We start from the raw sequence: 18,548 nt of genomic DNA, 5'->3' as shown, positions 1-18,548 counted from the left end.
CGAGTTAAATGAACAAATACTAAAGTATGCAGTGTTGATGTCGTCTGGCGTGTGACGTCTGCTCTGGGTTCAAAGCAAACAAAAACTAATGCATGAATTCCATTACAACATAACATTTTTATTGCAAAAATATGCAGCTGCACCTGCAACTGTATTAGCAGCAAAACAACAAACTGCATGCAGTTTCTCAGTGACTTTAAAACATCACCTCCACCATAAAACTTTTTTCTGATGCTCCAAATACAGAAAAACATCCCTTACCAGGGTTTTTTGAATAAATAAAAAAATCAGAAAATAAGTTTAAATGTTAAATAATAGTTAACATCACTTAAATGCAACAGCAAATTCTCTCATTGCAACTGAACATTTTCTCCACTTATGTGGTTATGATATAATGTTGTCCTGGTGGGACATTGCGTACACTCCCCAGGTAATGGATAAGTCCAAAGGCAAAATGTCTCCGTAAAGGCATGTAGCTCTCTCCCTTGTGAAGCTGACAGAAGTTGTCACCTGATAGCATCTCCTTAGTAGGGATGTGCCGGGTCACCATTAATGCATCACTATGTGACACGTGCTGATTCAAAATCGATTTGTAAACGTTCACAAATGATTATAAAGAAATGCCAAAAAAACAGCGGCAAAGCATGGCAGGAACATAAGTTGCACGTGCCGCCAGGACATTTTAGGAGCCGACAATCGAGGAAGGATTAATAAATCGAATCATGAGGTACTTAAGATGGCACACCCCTAATTCTTAATCTGTTTAACCCTTTAAGACTGGTGGGAGCACCGGCGCTCCCATTTGCATACCTGTGTTCAAATGCTTATAGAACTGTAACTATATAAGATGGAACAAATTTTTTTTTGCATATTAAACCAGAGGAGTTGCACTTAAATCTCACACACTAAACACGTCCCAGAGTGCTGTGTATTTCCGCTTATGAGTTTGCAAAAAACAACCAAAATGCGCAAATAAGAAAAGCGCTATCATTCAGACACAGACGCTGTGTTCTTTCTGATTTGCAGCTCACAGCGCTTCACACGCTAGCCTAAACGTCATCACGTTGTCAACGTGAGCTGTCACATGATTATCACTCACCCAATCACCTGCTTTGACGTCATTTTCCTGTGAACTGTAGTCCTTTGTAGTCGCAGTCTTTCTGCTTTTTTCTTATGCTTTTTCGCATTAATATGTTTAGACAAACACATCCTACACACATCACACATCCATTACAATCTTCCGACACACACCACTACGAACGTTTTGATGACTCATGGACCCGCCAAACGGTACATCTTCCCTCCTCGAAACGGTTGACGCCATTACAGCACCGGAGGATGTTTAAGTTTCACTTTCAGTCTCCTCACGTATATATTCATGCAATATTCTTTATTATTGTTATTATTAGTGAGAGAAAAGGAAAATTACGTACTACTGAAAAATTAGCTACAAATATTCAACATTTTTATGTTAGACTCCTGCAGGTTATTATTTATGTTTTTGTTACAGTTTATATAAATGAGTGTATCTCAGAAACTATTTTATGGAAGCACTTCAAATAAATTTGTGGTTGTTTGAAAGGATTGTGTGAAACATTTTTCCATTGACAATTTTGAGGGATAAAGCTGTGGCATTTCTGTATAATGAAAAATATAAATCAAACATGCTGTGGTTCAGCCGCTTCTAAAGAAACCATGCCTTGACGCCTCGGTTCTTTCTAATTATCGCCCTATTTCCAAGCTTCCATTTCTGGCAAAAATTCTGGAGAAGGTGGTCTATGATCAGCTATCAACTCATCTAGCCGATCATCACATAATGGATGTCTTTCAGTCAGGTTTTCGACCCCTGCACAGCACTGAGTCCTCTCTCCTCTTGTGTCTTCAATTACATTTTTATGGCTACTGATTCTGGCTCCTATGCTGTGTTATTACTTCTCGATCTGTCTGCCGCCTTTGACACCGTCGACCACGACATCCTTTTATTATGCTTAGAGGAGGTTGCTGCATTACGTGGTCCAGCTGTAACCCCCAAATTCCACTACCCCCGCTCCGCTCCGGTCCGCCCCCGCCTTCCGCAGCCGCTCGCTTCCGAACTCAATTTTTACTGGTACCCGCTCTACAACGGCTCCGCTCCGGTGCGGAGACCTGAGGTGGGCAAACAAGCATGCGCGGGATTTTCGAGATCTTACGATACAGTCCGAGCAATAAACGCGGAAGTTAGATCCAAACACCCGTTGTGTGGGAGAAGCATCGGCATGAACAGTTTAATCTGCCCATCATTTGTGTTGAGAGATCAGCAGTGTTTGGATCAACAAAGTGTGACTACCTAGATAGTAGAAACTGTATTTATGGCTTACTTTTGTGCATTTAAACTTCAGCCGCCATTGATAGTTGTTAAAAGTTGTTAAACCTGTGCATATGAAACAAAAAACGCCTTTTGTTTATTGATTTATTGTGAAAAACGGAAGTTGTGCTTGCTCCTTTTCCTGTTGGGCGGTTGTGATTTCTGTCCATTTACTGCGGAGGTGCTCCGGCGTCTGGCGAAAATAGGATCGATTCTATTTTTGCCGGAACAGAGGGCGGCGCACGGCGCCGCACTGCCATAGCACAGCCGCAGTAGTGGAATTGCTCTGATTGACTACAACGGGACCAATTTTGCTCCGGCGTTCGTGTCGGAGCGGAGCGGAGGTAGTGGAATTTGGGGGGGTAACTTGGTTTAGATCTTATTTGTCTAACAGGTCCCAACTTATGGTGTTGAACAGCATCTCATCTCGCTCTGCTCCTGTCTCTTGTGGGGTCCCGCAGGGATCTATTCTGGGGCCTTTGTTGTTTTGTCTTTACCTCCTTCCCCTCAGCTTAATCCTAAAAATAACACTGTTCAATATCACTTATATGCTGACGACTGTCAGATTTACATGTCGGTGAAACCCCAGCAATCTATCCAGCCTCTTCTAGACTGCCTACGTGACGTGAAATGTTGGCTGGCCATACATTTTCTGCATCTCAATGATTCCAAGACTGAACTGATCCTGTTTAATCCGGTCAGATCTAGCTCATTCCAAACCCCAGATCTTTCATCTATTTCTCAAAATCTAAAAATCGTTGTGACAAACCTGGGTGTGAAGATGGATTCATCTCTAAGGATGGACGCCCAGGTCAATGCCACTGTAAAATCTTGTTCTTTCCAACTCCGCCATCTGTCCACATTGAGAGCTGTTTTATCTAGAAAAAATTTGGAATCAGTTGTTCATGCCTTCATCACATCTAGGCTCTACTACTCAAATGCAGTTTTGCTGGGTGTCAATAAGTCAACCCTTGCCTGACTTCAATTCGTTCAAAACGCAGCTGCTAGATTCCTAACACGTACTGACAGGCGCCAGCATATAACACCAGTTCTCAAATCCCTTCATTGGTTGCCCATCACTTTCAGGGTTCAATATAAAATGCTACTTTTTGTTTTCAAATCCCTCCATGGTCTTGCCCCCGTGTACTTATCTGACCTTCTTCCAATTTAAACTCCCGGTCGCACACTCAGGTCCTCCAGCCTGCTGCTCCTCGAGGTCCCAAAAGCGTGTTACAAATCATGTGGACAAAGAGCTTTCTCTGTTGCGGGTCCTAAACTGTGGAGCGAACTTCCAGTCACAGTTCGACTGGCATCCACCTTGGCAGATTTTAAGTCTAGACTAAAGACACACTATTTTACCCTTGCTTTTAACAGTTTGCTGTTAGTTTGGCTTTTACTACTCTTATTTTATCATCCATTGTAAGGTTTTATTGGTACTTTTTTATCGGCTTGTCTTTTTTTTTATTGGTGGCTGTATTTTATAGTACTGTTTTATGTTTTTTTTATCTCTATTATTGTGCGACTGTTCAGCACTTTGGTCAGCCGTATGGCTGTGTTTTTAAAGTGCTTTATAAATAGAGGTGGTATGGTATGGGTATGGAAAAACAAAAACCGATTTATTTTTTTAATTTTTAATTTTTTTGTTTTTAGTTTCTTTTCATTTATTCACAAATAAAAACAAAACACAAAACAGGTTTGTGAAAACAAAAAATGAAAAAGGAACAGAAAGAAGCAAAACTTATGTTATCTGTTCCCCGTAACCAAAATAAATACAAATGACAACAACGTTATTATAGTTAATAAAAAAACTGTCTGACCTGGTTTACTGATTTAGCTTTGGCAAAAAATGGAGAGAAAACTTATATGTACACAAAATTATTTTTTTCTTATATTAATGAAAGGAGAAAACAAATAATGCAAAATAAACACACAAAAAATAATAGCTAAAAGAAAAAAAGTAGAACATACAATGTGTGTTTTCCCTTTCATTCTCTACTTCATAAATACGTCTATCTCATAGCATCATATAAGCTAAGCATTTCATTTTTGATATGTTTATTAAAGGTATATTGTTTTAGTATTCTTGATTTCGGTACTTAATTTATTCCACATTTTGACTCCATATATTGATACACAATGTTCCTTTATATTTATCCTATGTTTTGGTATCGTGTATATTTTATTGCCTTTCAAATCATAACTACTCTTTCTTTCCATAAATCTTATGATCAAATTTGTTGGAAGGTGCTTTTTGTCGACTTTATACCATTTTGAAATGTATGTATAATCTACTAGGTCGTAAAATTTTAATGTTTTTAATTTGATAAATAATTGGCTGGATGGATCTCTGTAATTGCTTCTTGTTATAATTCTTATAGTTTTTTTGTAGGATAAAAACTGAATGTGTATAGGTTTTATATGTTATTCCCCAAATTTCAACACAGTAGTTCAAGTACGGTATGATCAATGAATTGTATAATAAATATAGGGATTTGTCATCTAGTGACCATTTCACTCGGTGTAATATTGCGATTGATTTAGCTATTTTAGTTTTGATATTGTTTATATGTGGTTTCCAAGATAAATCCTCATCAATGATGACTCCCAAAAATTTAACTTCCTTTACTCTTTTAATACAGATTTCGTCTAATTTTATTAATGTTTTTATATTCAACTTTCTATTACTGAATATCATAAAATATGTTTTATCTGTGTTCAGTGAAAGCTTATTTCCATCGAACCATAATTTGTTTTTTTCCAACTCTATCACTTCTATCGTTTGATCAGTATTGTCTCCTGAATAATAAAATGTTGTGTCATCTGCAAATAATAATAGGGATATAGGTCGGTAGTTGGAGAAGATATGCTTATCTCCACATTTGTGAAGCGGAATGACTTTAGCTGTTTTCATTTTGGTTGGAAATATGCCGGTTGTAAAGGATAAGTTGCATATAAAAGTAAAGGGATGGATAATATTCTCTATTATATGTTTTATTATTATTATGTCTAAATTGTCGCAGTCAGTTGTTCTTTTATTGATGAATTTTTTTTACAACTTCTCTTACTACTTCATTAGTCACTGGATTTAATAACATGCTATTTTTGTTACTTATAATTTTTTCACCTATGTTATAATTAGTTCTTTTTGGAATGTTGTTTGCCAAGCTTGGTCCCACGTTGGTAAAGAATTTATTAAATTCATTGACGATTTTGTTTGGATCGTTTATTTCAGTGTCTTCATTTAAAAAATAATTCGGAACAGTTGAAACTTGATTTATTTCTTCATTTAAAAAAAATTGGGAACAGTTGAAACTGATTTATTTCTTTTTATAACATTGTTTATTATTCCCCAAGTTGCTTTTATATTGTTTTGATTTTTCCTAGTAGATTGCTATAATATTTTTTGTCTTTTTATTATTGAAACTAATTTATTCTTATATTTTTTGTATCTGTGCTCAGCTTCGCTGGTTCTTTGTTTTAAAAAGCTTCTGTACAGGGCATTTTTTTCCTTGCCGGCATTTTGCAATCCGTTTGTCAACCATGGTTTATTCGTATTATCTTTTTTTATAAGTTTTTTTTATTTTACAGTTTTTTTTTCGTTTTGACTGCACAGTATTCTTATAAAAGAGCTGTAAGCCAAGTTTACACCATTTATATATATTTCATCCCAGTTTTGCTGTTCTAGGGCTGTATTAAATGAGTCTATGGCTTTTTGTGACCGATCCCTTATAAGATTTTCCATTTGAGGTTGATGTCTAATCTGATCATTCTTGAAGCATGTGAAAACTGGCAGATGATCACTAATATCAGTCATTATCATTCCAACACTCTCCAACCCCCCTGAAACATTACAAAATATGTTATCTATAATTGTTGTGCTTTGTACAGTAATTCTTGTGGGTTTGGCTATCAGAGGAACCAGACCAAGTAGATGCATGGAATTTACAAAGTCGTTTGATAAATTGTTTGTATTTTTCAAATCAATGTTGAAGTCCCCACAGAGAAACAAATTCTTGTTTCCGATTCCATTAAACATTTCCGAAAATGTGTTTGTGAATGATTCAATACAGGAACCTGGTGCTCTACAAACACTGCTAATTATTATGTTTTTTTGTCTTCTCAGATGTTATTTCAACAGTGATCATTTCCATTATATCAGCAGTTGCTGTCGACATGTTATACATCACTTTCCTTTTTAGGGTGTTACATATATACAGTGCTACACCACCACCTTTTTTATTTTCCCATTTCTGGTAATACATCTCATACCCATCTATTTGAACGTCCTCAATATCACCTTCTTGTAACCATGTTTCTGTAACTGCAATGACCTTAAATCTCATTTTATTTTGTGTTAAAAACTCCAATATTTTATCATAATTGCAATGCAAACTTCTACTATTGAAGTGAATGATGGACAGTGTATCGTTCACCAAGGCACAGTCACGCAATTCTTGGTCGCTATAATATTTGCATTCATTATTATGCGTGCACAGATTATTGTCTAAATGTTTTCCAGGATTGTTTATTATTTTCAATTTCTGTATAAATTGCAGTTTTTTAGTAAAATATTTTGTTGCTATGAACATTTTACATTTATATAATTAAAATTTAGAATGTAAGGGTTGTATTGATGGACAGTTGAAATACTCCAAAAATGGCACCACAGCATGTAAAAATGTAAATATCTGCCGAACTTGTTCTATGGCAGGCCTTAAAGGGTTAACAGATTTGGCACATCAGGTAATATCTCCTGCCTAATTATTCATCTAAAAGCACTGGAGCGGATTGAAGCTGCAGCAGAGCACAGAAAGAAGAAAACGTCTTGGTTTTCTGTTTTTACACTTGTCCTCTACCCAAGCATATCAGGTCTTCTTAGTGTTTGATGGGCTTTTGGTTGCTCCTCCAACAGCAGCTTCAGGTTCCTGTTTTCTACCAACAAAAATATCCAGTAAGCAGGATGAAGTATCCATAACAGGAGAGAAGAAGCTCAATTAATTGAACACAAACACATTTTAGCCTGGTGTGAGGTGTAATCTGATGCTCAAGATTTTAACCACAGTTTATCAGTCGATCATAATCGCTTTGCTGCAGAATAATCTGATGAAGCATTTTTGCCCTAGATCTATCACATTTTCACACTTCCTTCACCTTTGATGGTATCATTTCTCTCTGTTGACTTTCTACCCATTTTTGTGCAGAATTGTTCCTGCAGAATGCTTTACCCATCTGTCCAGTATGACGTATATTCTGATTAAGTGCATTAGTAGATGAATGCTCTTGTTAACTTTAGGTGTAAGGACCCTATGTCCTCCTAACAGACCAACCATGTTGGCAGCCAGACATGTTGTTGTCTCTTACCTTTTACATAGAAAGGAGAGGACAGAGGTGTGAGAATGTGTGGGTGAGATGAGAGCAGACAAAACCGAACAACAGGAAAGGCACATGAGACATTTTCTACATAATTTTGTTCCGTTGAAGATTCTTTCATTGCTGCATTTTATCTGCGATAAGAGGTGCTCTACAAACAAAATCCTTTGATAGATGGGGAATTCAGATGTTTACCATAACTGATTCATAACCTGGTATTGTTTTATTTGATGCACTCCACTTTGAACTGCACCAGTCCTGCAACTGCTGCATTTTAATAACTAGTATTAAAGGTGAATACACCAATATTTGCACAAGAATAGTTTTTGTTTTTTAAACTGTCAGTGGCACACTTTGCCGGGGGGATTTGGCATTTAATTTTTCTTGGCGTCTGGAAAAACATCTCCTTCTGCCCCCTTTATTTTGGTCCAAGATCATTACTGTGTTGGCTCTATTAGACCCCTGCTTAGTAGACTTAATGAAGTGTTTTTAAGCCAGTATAAAAATGACTGAAACACAAATTTACATATTTGGCATTATTGACCAATATCTTTGATTTAATTTATTTGTAAAGAACATCAAGATGTATTACAGTGAACATTATAATAAAGTAAACTTTTATAGTGCAGAGAGGAGACAACCCATAGAAGGACTGATTTGATCTCATTTCAGAGAAAAATAGAACAGGTCAGATGCACCTAATAAATAAAATTACTTACATAAACTCAGGAATCTGTTTCTTTGCTTCATTGTTCTGGTGCTGAAAATATCACTAATGAGAATCAAAGGACATACACAGATGAATGCACCTCTTATTTATTATTTGGAAATTAGTGGGTGTGGTTTACATCAATACATTATTTTAAATCTGAAATTGATATGAATTGATCAGAAGTTGCTATGTGTATTGTTTATTTGAAAACTATTTTCAGAGCAGCCTCAGAATTGAGATTAAATATTTTTGATCACAATAGTAAAGGAAGCCTTACAGAACACGTTTTTCAGTAAAATCAGAACATTATTATTTAAGTGCATGAATTAATCATCTGAACTCATGCAGTAGGAACTATAAATATGAAATACTAGAACCATTTTATTTTAATTTGATTAAACAGATTTTTTCCTAACGTTGTTGGCATTTTCCCCACACACAGTTAAACAAAACAATGTTGATTAAGGTGTGTGTGAGAGAGAGAGAGAGGGAGAGAGAGTTAAAATAATTTTTAAAAAACCCGACCGGAGCGGAGTCAGTGAACGACGCAGCACGAGCCGTTTTCAGCTCTGTCTTGTTAAATGCACCACGTTTGTTATGAAAAAAGTAACTTTAAATATTGAACTGAAAAAGAGGCGAGCTGAAGAAAACCTAGGGAGTACTGAAGAAACGTGAGCAATAGCGTAGCACAGAGAGATCCGTTACTGTCTGTGTGTGTGCGCGGATGCATGGGCCGGACCGAGCTCCCGGCTGCAGAGTTTTGTGCGTAGGGAGGGGCTGGCGCTCAATGTGACTGGCCAATCACAGAGCGTGAAGACAGTCAGTTACCCATTGAAGATTTTCCTTCAGCACGACTACAGATATTTACGAGTTTTACTCGTTTCATGCTCGTATTCGTCAAAAATGCTTTATCCGTACCGGATACTCGGCTCATCCCTAGCTGTAACCACCCTGCCCTGCCATCTGTGATCACAAACAACAGCAGAGTAGTTCCTGCTGCTTCTTTGAGAAACAGCGCCAAAAAACCCCAAAAAACTTGGCATCTTGTAGGCGTGGCGCTGGGATTTCAGCCTATGTCAGGGAAACACTGGCTCTGCTGTTTAGATGTTTCAGACACTGATGCTGTTGCAGGACATTTATGTACTTCATCTATGAGTGATCATGACTGACTTTTAGGGATGAGAATCTTTACGATCCTCGGGATTTAATTACAAATCAGAAAGTTGTGATGAGAGTAGAAAACAAAAATTGGTGCATCTTTCTCAGACTGTGTTAAGTTCTCCTCACAAACAATCCAGGTGCAGCACCTCCTCATATGTTCTGCCTCAACTTAGCATCATTAATTACCCTTAATAAAGTAGTCGTGTCCACATTGTGATGCACTGAATATTATTTTACAATACAATGTAACTTCTGTACGAGGTCTGTCTCGTTTCATCACAGTGGGCTTTATATCTCTAGACAAATCTAATCTTGTAGAAACAAAACAAGGATGTCTGTGTGTTGTTCTGGATAGATGCATCCATACAGCCCTGAAAGATGCTACACTGGATTAATTCCTTTGCTGTGGTGAACAACAGGCTGTATCATTGTGATGCTGTTTCCACTGCTGCTGAACAGTGCTGACAGAGCCTGTTGGCCATCATGTCTTTAACATGCTGAATGAGTTCAGACAGTCGGCAGCGCCAGCAGGGCCCTATCGGGTCAGTTTATTTCATTTTTCTAATTCTCTGAGTTCTGTTTTATTAATTACAATATTATATGGTAGAAAAATATAATTTAGGCAATTCAATAGATAATATATTATATATAAAATGTCACAAATAATGACAAATGGGAACAAAAAGTCAGCAAATTGTATTTTTGTGGCTGTAAAACTATAAAATTGTGTTCTTGAGCTGAAACAGAATTAGAGCTTCAAAGTGGTTGCTGTAGCCTCTTGTTTGTCATTTTGACTAATAGGGTGCACAAAAACGAATCTATTTTTACCTGTCAAGATGGAAAGTATTTGGTTAATTGGACCCCTGAATAGTTCTACAGTAATTCATTCATCTGTGAACTTTTAATAATTTCTGTACCAGTTAGGGATGGCTACCTTTGACATTTGAATCGATCCGGTACTAATTCCCGGTACCTACGAATCGATACCGGTACTTAACGGTACCATTTTTCGATACTTTTGAGTGTTTTTTATTTTAATTCTCTTTTATAATTAAATATATATTTTTCTCAATATATAACAATATTTGATAATTATCACGATAAAGAACATACAACTGTTTGTATTTTAACATCGTCCTTGTAGTTTTATAAGCTGATAATTAAACTGAAGCAAACATCTTTACTGTGAACTAAATTTACTGTGTATCTTCATTCCTTTTGCTGTCTTTTTTCATTTGATTTTTCCTACTGGGAAGTTAGAATTTCCGAGGAGAAGGCGAACGCACCATTAGCTGATAACAACGGTAGCAATGGAAGCTAACATACCAAGCTAACATTATCTTAAACAGTTTATTTAGCTGCTGGAGCAGATTATAACGATGATGCCTCACACTTAGATCGTTGTCACTGGTTTCGTCTTCACCCGTCACATTTAGTAAAGTGAAGCCAAACTTTAGAGCGCGTTCATGTTCTTCTAGTCGGGAATTCGGAGTTCCGAGGAGAAAGCAAACGCACCATTAGCAAAACGGAAGCTAACATATCAAGCTAATTATATTTACCTACCGGAGCAGATTAAGACGAGGATGTCTCACTTAGATCGTTGTCGCTGGTTTCATCATCACCCAGTTACCCATCACATTTAGTGACGTGGACCCAAGCTTTAGTGTGCGTTCTTTCTACAGCGCTGCTCTGTTTACATCTGGTTCTCAGCGAGCGACGACGTAACGCTCTTGCGCATGCGCAGCTGTCTTGGCAAGCTCTCGTTATGATGGAGGGGTACCGAAACGAGGTACCGTTTGAAATGACGTGAATCGGTGCTCGGTTGGTACTATGGAATTCGGTCGGTACCTTAAAAAGTTCCGAATTCGGTACCCATCCCTAGTTCCAGTGAACAAAACCTAGTTGTGTCTCAGTATAAAAGTGTGGGATGGAGCTCGTTCTGGTGGCGTTTCCTTTGTCATCATTGTGTTGGGTCAAGCTGTGCTTGGCTGAAATCGGATGGCCAGTCAGGCAGATGTTGTATTCTCACTTGGCAAAAAACTTAATATTTTGTTTTCTGCTATGCTTTGATTTGGATACAGTAGTGCCCATTTGGTTATTTTGGTATATGCTGGTAACTTGATTTTGTGCAAATTTATTTGTTAGCAATACCAATCTTGGACTTCTATATGAATCTGAGCTAAGTGTGCTCTTTGTGTTTTCTATCACAATCCAGGGCTGATGGAGCTGGGGACTCGACACCTGCTGTGTACCAGGGAGCCTGATCCATTCCATATATCCAGTAAACAATAACTGTCCTTAAAATCATTCCCCCATGCTTACCCCTAAATTGCCCCAGTGGTGATATCATTCAAACCTGTTAATCTTAGGCATGATTGGCAAACTGAAACAGAACCTGTTGGTGGCCTGTCTGGTCATCAGCTCGGTGACGGTCTTTTACCTGGGCCGCCACGCCATGGAGTGTCATCATCGCATTGAGGAGCGCAGCCAGCCAGGTGGAGTACTGCCGCTATCGGCGTTGGGAGGCAGTATGCGGACCACCTTACGGACAGGCCAGAATCTCAGCACACCTTTTGTTTATAACAAAGACATGCCACTCATCTTTATTGGTGGTGTACCCCGAAGTGGGACAACCCTTATGAGAGCTATGCTTGATGCTCACCCAGATGTGCGTTGTGGTGAAGAAACACGTGTCATTCCACGTATTTTGGCCATGAAGCAAATGTGGAGTCGTTCGGGTCGAGAGAAGATGCGGCTTGATGAGGCTGGTGTGACAGATGAGGTTCTGGATGCCGCCATGCAGGCCTTTCTGCTGGAAATCATCGTCAAGCACGGCGAGCCTGCCAACTTCCTCTGCAATAAAGACCCCTTTGCACTTAAGTCGCTTTCTTACTTGGCCAAGATTTTTCCTCGTGCCAAGTTTGTGCTAATGATTCGTGATGGACGGGCTTCAGTTCACTCTATGATCTCACGGAAAGTGACCATTGCAGGCTTTGACCTAGGTAGCTACCGTGACTGCCTGACCAAGTGGAATCGGGCTATAGAAACTATGTACACTCAGTGCCTGGAGGCAGCGGACAAATGCCTGCCTGTACACTATGAGCAACTGGTTCTCCATCCTGAGAAGTGGATGCGGACTCTGCTGAAATTCCTCAACATTTCTTGGGATAATGCTGTCCTCCACCACGAAGAGCTCATTGGGAAAGCAGGAGGAGTTTCACTTTCCAAGTAAGTTACACTGACGACTTGATCTTTTAATTTTCCCCTCCAAGTCCTGCATTGTAATGTATTCTCTTTACACTTTCAAAGGATGCAGTAGGTGGATTGTTTACATAAATAACATAAAAATTATATTTTTCTTGTTTTTTTAAATACAATTGTTTGTCTGCTTAATTATAGAGAAAAACACGTACGGTAATAATTAATTTTGGTCCATATTGAAATCCTGATTCAAAAAGATCGAGAGTAAAAGTTCGGCAGACACGTTTGCTTATATTTGGCCGCTGCGCACCAGGTGGTGGGAGGGGGGGACTCTGTGCTGCCCACAGACAGCTGGTGTGATCAGTTCTGGAAAGTGTTGATCACAGTTTGCAGATCACAATTATTTTTCACAGAGATCGACCGCCGATTCCCTCTTCCGGTCGGCATTCCAGGAATCAAAATAAAAAAACTTTGAACGATCCCGAGAAAAACTAACAGTTGGTCTCAGTTCCAATCGATGCTCGATGCCCAACCCTACTTACAATTCGATTCAAATTAAGGATCCTACAATTCCATTATTAAATGAATGCTATGATGACCACAATTACCACAATTTATGATGCATTTTTTTTACTGTTTAGGTTTATTTTTCTCATGTCATAGCAGGGCTGGGCAATAAATGAAAAATTTATTGTTATCAAAATTTCTGCCTCTTATCGAGATAATTTTTCCCATGTCAATAAATGTGACAATAAACAAATGAAAAGATGTGTGTAGGTTGGTAGCGATCATGCCCCTTTAACAAGCTGTACCACCTTGAGTCGCGTAAAAATGTGACAACCCCATCTAGTGGACAACTTTTTTTTCTGTGCGTACCTGTAGTTATCGTCCATTTATCATTATCGAGGTGAAATCCTCAATATATCGTGATATTAATTTCAGGCCATATTGTCCAGCTCTACGTCATAGCTGTTTCATACTTTAAAATTAATTCAGCACACATGGATTCATGCTAACTAATACCTTTCCACTAGCCTATTCATGTAAGACTTAACACATACCCAACATACTTTTACATGAAATCTACAGGAAAAACATGAATAATGAAAATAAAAGTAAATGCGGGCAGTCATTGATATCAGCTGAGATGGCAAACAGGAGCAATGTAGTAATCCAGAGCTTCTGGCCTTTAGACCTGAAGCTTAGATTGCTAGACAGTTCAGGTGAGAGTGTGAAGGACAAACACCTTTTGGAGCGACTCATTAAAAATCTTAAGGAGCACAGAGACTGTCCCCACACCCACTTTATGCCACCATCCTGTAATCTTTGCAAAAACACACATAGGCTGGTGCCTATCTCCAGCGGTCAAGGGGCAATCAGGCAGGGTACATCCTGGACAGAGAGCCAGTCCATCGCAGGGCAACACAGAGACACAAAGGACAAACAAACATTCACAGACACTAGGGCTGCACAATATATCGAAAAATTATCGTCATCGCGATAACAGGACGTGCGATAGGCCCATCGCAAAGCACGTCAAAAACGGCGATAAATGTTTGGTTCAAACATTTCCATCCGTGTCATACATCACCTTTTTGTAAACCAGCTCTGTTTTTTATGCGGAAGTATTATTTGACCAATCAAATGTAGTCCTTCTGATATGCGGCCAATCAGATGGGTCCGTTCACGTAATACGCCCGCCCCCTACGTAGACCCTTAGGATAGAAAGCAACACCCAAACTGAGTTAGCGGCGCCGTTCCCTTGTTCGTCATGCTGGCTCAGAGCAACGAACGCACTTTGTGCTGATGTTTTTGGATTCAGCGCTGCTTTCAAACGTGAACGCGAGTCCGCTTGGTGTCGTTAAGCAGCTGATAATAACCGGGCTGACTCCGACACGTGCCGGTGAACCAACCCACCTACCTCCATGTCGCTAGTGTTCCACCGGGTGGTGGCTCCGGCTAGCTTCCAGCTAAAAGGCTACAGCACTCTCCTCCCAGTCCCACCCTGCTAAAGAGGGCCTGGAAAAGTTCCCCCACACATCAAAGTGATTTTCATTTATGAGCTTTTATAACCTTGTTAATCAGGATAGTTGATTTGCTGCTGCACATTATCTGTCAGTCAGAAGCTCTGCTAGCCGGTTATCTTAGAGAAGCTAGTTCAATTTGTTAGCTTGTTACCAGAATCATAGGTGCAGTTTCATCATCTGAGCTGCTGTTTAAGATCTAGGCAAACCTGTTCAATTTGGGGTTAAAAACAAACGTTTTCACATATTTTCCATGTAGGTTTTTGCCAGTTCCTCTTCTGAAAGGTAGACAATTGTTTTTCTCTTTCCCTCAGAAAACCTTAATATTCTCCTAGTTTGGCCCGGCACAGTTCACTTCCCAATTGCAGCAACAGCCTTATATCATAACCACATAAGTGGAGAAAATGTTCAGTAGCAACGAGAGAATTTGCTGTTGTATTTGAGTGATGTTAACTATTATTTAACATTTAAACTTATTTTCTGATTTTATTTATTCAAAAAACCCTGGTAAGGGATGTTTTTCTGTATGTGGAGCATCAGAAAAAGTTTTATGGTGGAGGTGATGTTTTAAAGTCACTGAGAAACTGCATGCAGTTTGTTGTTTTGCTACTAATACAGTAGCAGGTGCAGCAGCATATTTTTTTCAATAAAAATGTTATGTTGTAATGGAATTCATGCATTAGTTTTTGTTTGCTTTGAACCCAGAGCACACGCCAGACGACATCATCACTGCATACTTTAGCATTTGTTCATTTATTGTGAGTAATATCGATATCGCAATATTAAGCACTGTTATCGAATATCGCAGGTTTTCCTAATATCGTGCAGCCCTAACACACACACACTCTCACACCTAAGGACAATTTGGACAGACCAATCAACCTAACAGTCATGTTTTTGGACTGTGGGAGGAAGCCGGAGGACCCGGAGAGTACCCACGCGTGCACAGGGAGAACATGCAAACTCCATGCAGAAAGATCCCAGGCCGGGAAGTGAACCCAGGACCTTCTTGCTGCAAGGCAACAGCTCTAACCACTGCGCCACTGCGCAGCCCGAGACGGAGAAGTATGAGGGCAAAACGTCTCCGTCCATACGTGGACGGAGAAGTATAAATTAAACTTGAACGTTTACAAATCGATTTTGAATCGGTAGGTGTCACATTGTGATGCATCGATTAAATGGGGAATCTACACAGTCCTAACGATCTGTGTTTTTGGCAGTTCCATGGAATGGAAGCTTGACTTTCTTTTGTCTTCATGTTGGAAACAATCTCAGGACTGGTTTGGTTGTCTCCCGTGCTTTTAACCAGCTGGAACCACTGAGGACCTGCTGATTCATGGACTGTCTGTGTCATGCTGTGATTCATCTTTAACGCACTCGTTTCTCAGGAACTTTTGCATGTTTATACTATTTGGAAAGCAGCGTTTGGAAGCGGTCTGTGTGGTGATGTTGGTCGGACATGTCCATGTGTGAGACAGCTGTTTTAAATTAGGCTTCTTTTCATTGAAAAACTTTTGTTACTGTTTAATTTTAAAGCTTGTTGCTAAGGGTACTGATGTTAAATATTTGGTGTTGTAAGAGGATGTGAAATGTGCCAGGTTCACAAGCTCCACATGGCAGGCTAAAAGCCCGCCAGAGTTCACATTCCTGGGAAAACAAAAATGAGCTTGGGCATGTCGGTGTCTCCTTAGCTTCTAACATTTTAGCCTACAGGGAAAAAGTCTTTTGAGTTGGCTAATAACTCTGAGAGGAAGAGTCTTGGATGTTAACAGAACGCAAAGCTGCAGAGATAATCACTTTTAAAGAATTTGAAAGTAATCTTGAACATTTGGCCTTGAAATACCGTAATTTCTGGACTATAGAGCGCACCTCAATATAAGCCGCACCGGGCTAAAAGCCGCAGATATCTACTGAATTGAAAACGTAGTTTAACTGAACGTAACTGAACTGATCAGTATCAAACAAAACAGAAAAGTTATTGATTAGAATATTCATCGTCCTCCTGCGCACTGAAACCACTGAAGTCATCATCTTCTTCAGTGTCGGAGTTGAACAGCCTCAGAAGAGCTTTGTCACATACCTTTTCTGTGGCGATGTCCGCGTCGCTGTCATCATCCCGGGGTGAAGCTGGGAAAACGAGCAGCGCTGTTTTACTGTGAAAAAATCCTCCTGGGCGCTTTCCGTAGCACTCCTTTAACCATTCCTTCATTAGACTTTCTAGCATCCGTCAGTTCTGGTTGAATAAAGCCGCACCTCATTATAAGCAGCATAGTTCAAAGCGTGGGAAAAAGTAGCGGCGTATAGTCTGGAAAATACGGTATATCCTTTCTTTCAATCTATTCCAGTTTTATTTGTATAGCGCATTTAAAAACAGCATGTCAGCTGACCAAAGCACTGCACAGAGATAAACCTAAAAAGCCATTCAAAATCACATGCATATACATAAAACACAATTAAAAACTGTCATAAAATAGAAACACCTAAAAACAGAACAAAATTTTAAACAGCCAATAAAAGCAATGAAATCAAATCAATGAAGTCAATGAAAACAGAAATCAATAAAACCAGAAGTTACAAAAAACAAAACAAAGGCACAGCATAAAAGAACGATAATTGGCCAAAAGCTAAATAAAAAAAATGTGTCTTTGGGCTGGATTTAAACTGTGCCTGTGAGGAAGCCTGGCGTACCACCAGAGGGAGTGCGTTCCAGAGTCTGGGAGCAGCAAAGGCGAACGCACGCTCCCCACGAGCTTCATACTTCATTTTAGGGACTTTGAGCAAGGGGTGAGCAACTCTGACATGAATACGGGGGCTGGACCATTCAGGGCTTTGTAGGCAAAAGTTTGAACTTTGTATTGTACTCGAAAATGCACAGGAATCCAGTGTAGATCAGCCAGAATAGGAGTGATGTGACAGCGTCTATTTGTATTTGAAAGAAATCTTGCAGCGGCATTCTGGACTTTCTGCAGACGATTGAGGACAGATACATTTGCACCGATAAGAACTGAGTTGGAAAAATTGAGTCTGGAAGTGATAAATGCATGAATAACAGATTCTAAGTGTGGCCTCTTAAGAATGGGGTTTAGTCGGGTAAGGTGACGAAGCTGGAAGAAGCAGGATCGAACAGTGGCATTAACATGTGCACTCATTGACAAATTGACATCCAGTTTAACCCCAAGGCTGGTCACACATGATTTTAGGTTGAGGGGGTAGAAATCAAAGGCAGCAGAACTATGCAGATTATGTTTTGGTTTCAAAAGAATGGCCTCGGTCTTATTTTCATTGAACTTCCGGAAATTGGAAGCTAGCCAGGTTTTAATTTCTGAGAGACATTCTGAGAGCTGAGTAACTGATTTAAAGCCATATAAATTTGACAGTCATCAGCGTAAATGTGATAATGTAAGTCACGTTTAGCAGTGATATTTCCCAGTGGAAGAATATTAGGGCTGCAACAACGAATCGATAAATTCGATGAAAATCGATTACTAAAAGCGTTGGCAACGAATTGCGTCATCGATTCGTTGTGTCGCACAACTCTTCCAAAAGCGCCCCCCTTCCCGAATCCCGCCCGCCGTTGCGCGCAGACCAGAGCAAGTCAGATCAGCACGAGGGAGAGCCGCAGATCAGCGCGAGGGAGAGCCGCAGATCAGCGCGAGTGAGAGCCGGCAGATCAGCGCGAGGGAGAGCCGCATATCAGCGCGAGGGTGAGCCGCAGATCAGCGCGAGTGAGAGCCGG

General features: G+C 39.5%; 1 protein-coding gene across 2 annotated transcripts in view; it reads left to right on the top strand.

The window, feature by feature from the left end:
- tpst1 (tyrosylprotein sulfotransferase 1) overlaps positions 1-18,548 on the top strand; it is a 65,941-nt gene that overhangs the window by 9,047 nt on the left and 38,346 nt on the right. For both annotated transcript variants that reach the window (XM_054742908.2, XM_054742907.2), the window contains exon 2: positions 11,803-12,815. In XM_054742908.2, the coding sequence (XP_054598883.1) occupies positions 11,959-12,815 (857 nt within the window). In that variant the 5' untranslated portion in view covers positions 11,803-11,958. The remainder of the gene's footprint in view (positions 1-11,802; positions 12,816-18,548) is intronic.

The sequence above is a fragment of the Nothobranchius furzeri genome, chromosome 13, assembly GCF_043380555.1.
Source record: "Nothobranchius furzeri strain GRZ-AD chromosome 13, NfurGRZ-RIMD1, whole genome shotgun sequence".
In the NCBI taxonomy this organism is placed as follows: domain Eukaryota; kingdom Metazoa; phylum Chordata; class Actinopteri; order Cyprinodontiformes; family Nothobranchiidae; genus Nothobranchius; species Nothobranchius furzeri.
Note: the sequence above shows the minus strand (reverse complement) of the source record. Positions and strands in the feature narration are given on the sequence as shown.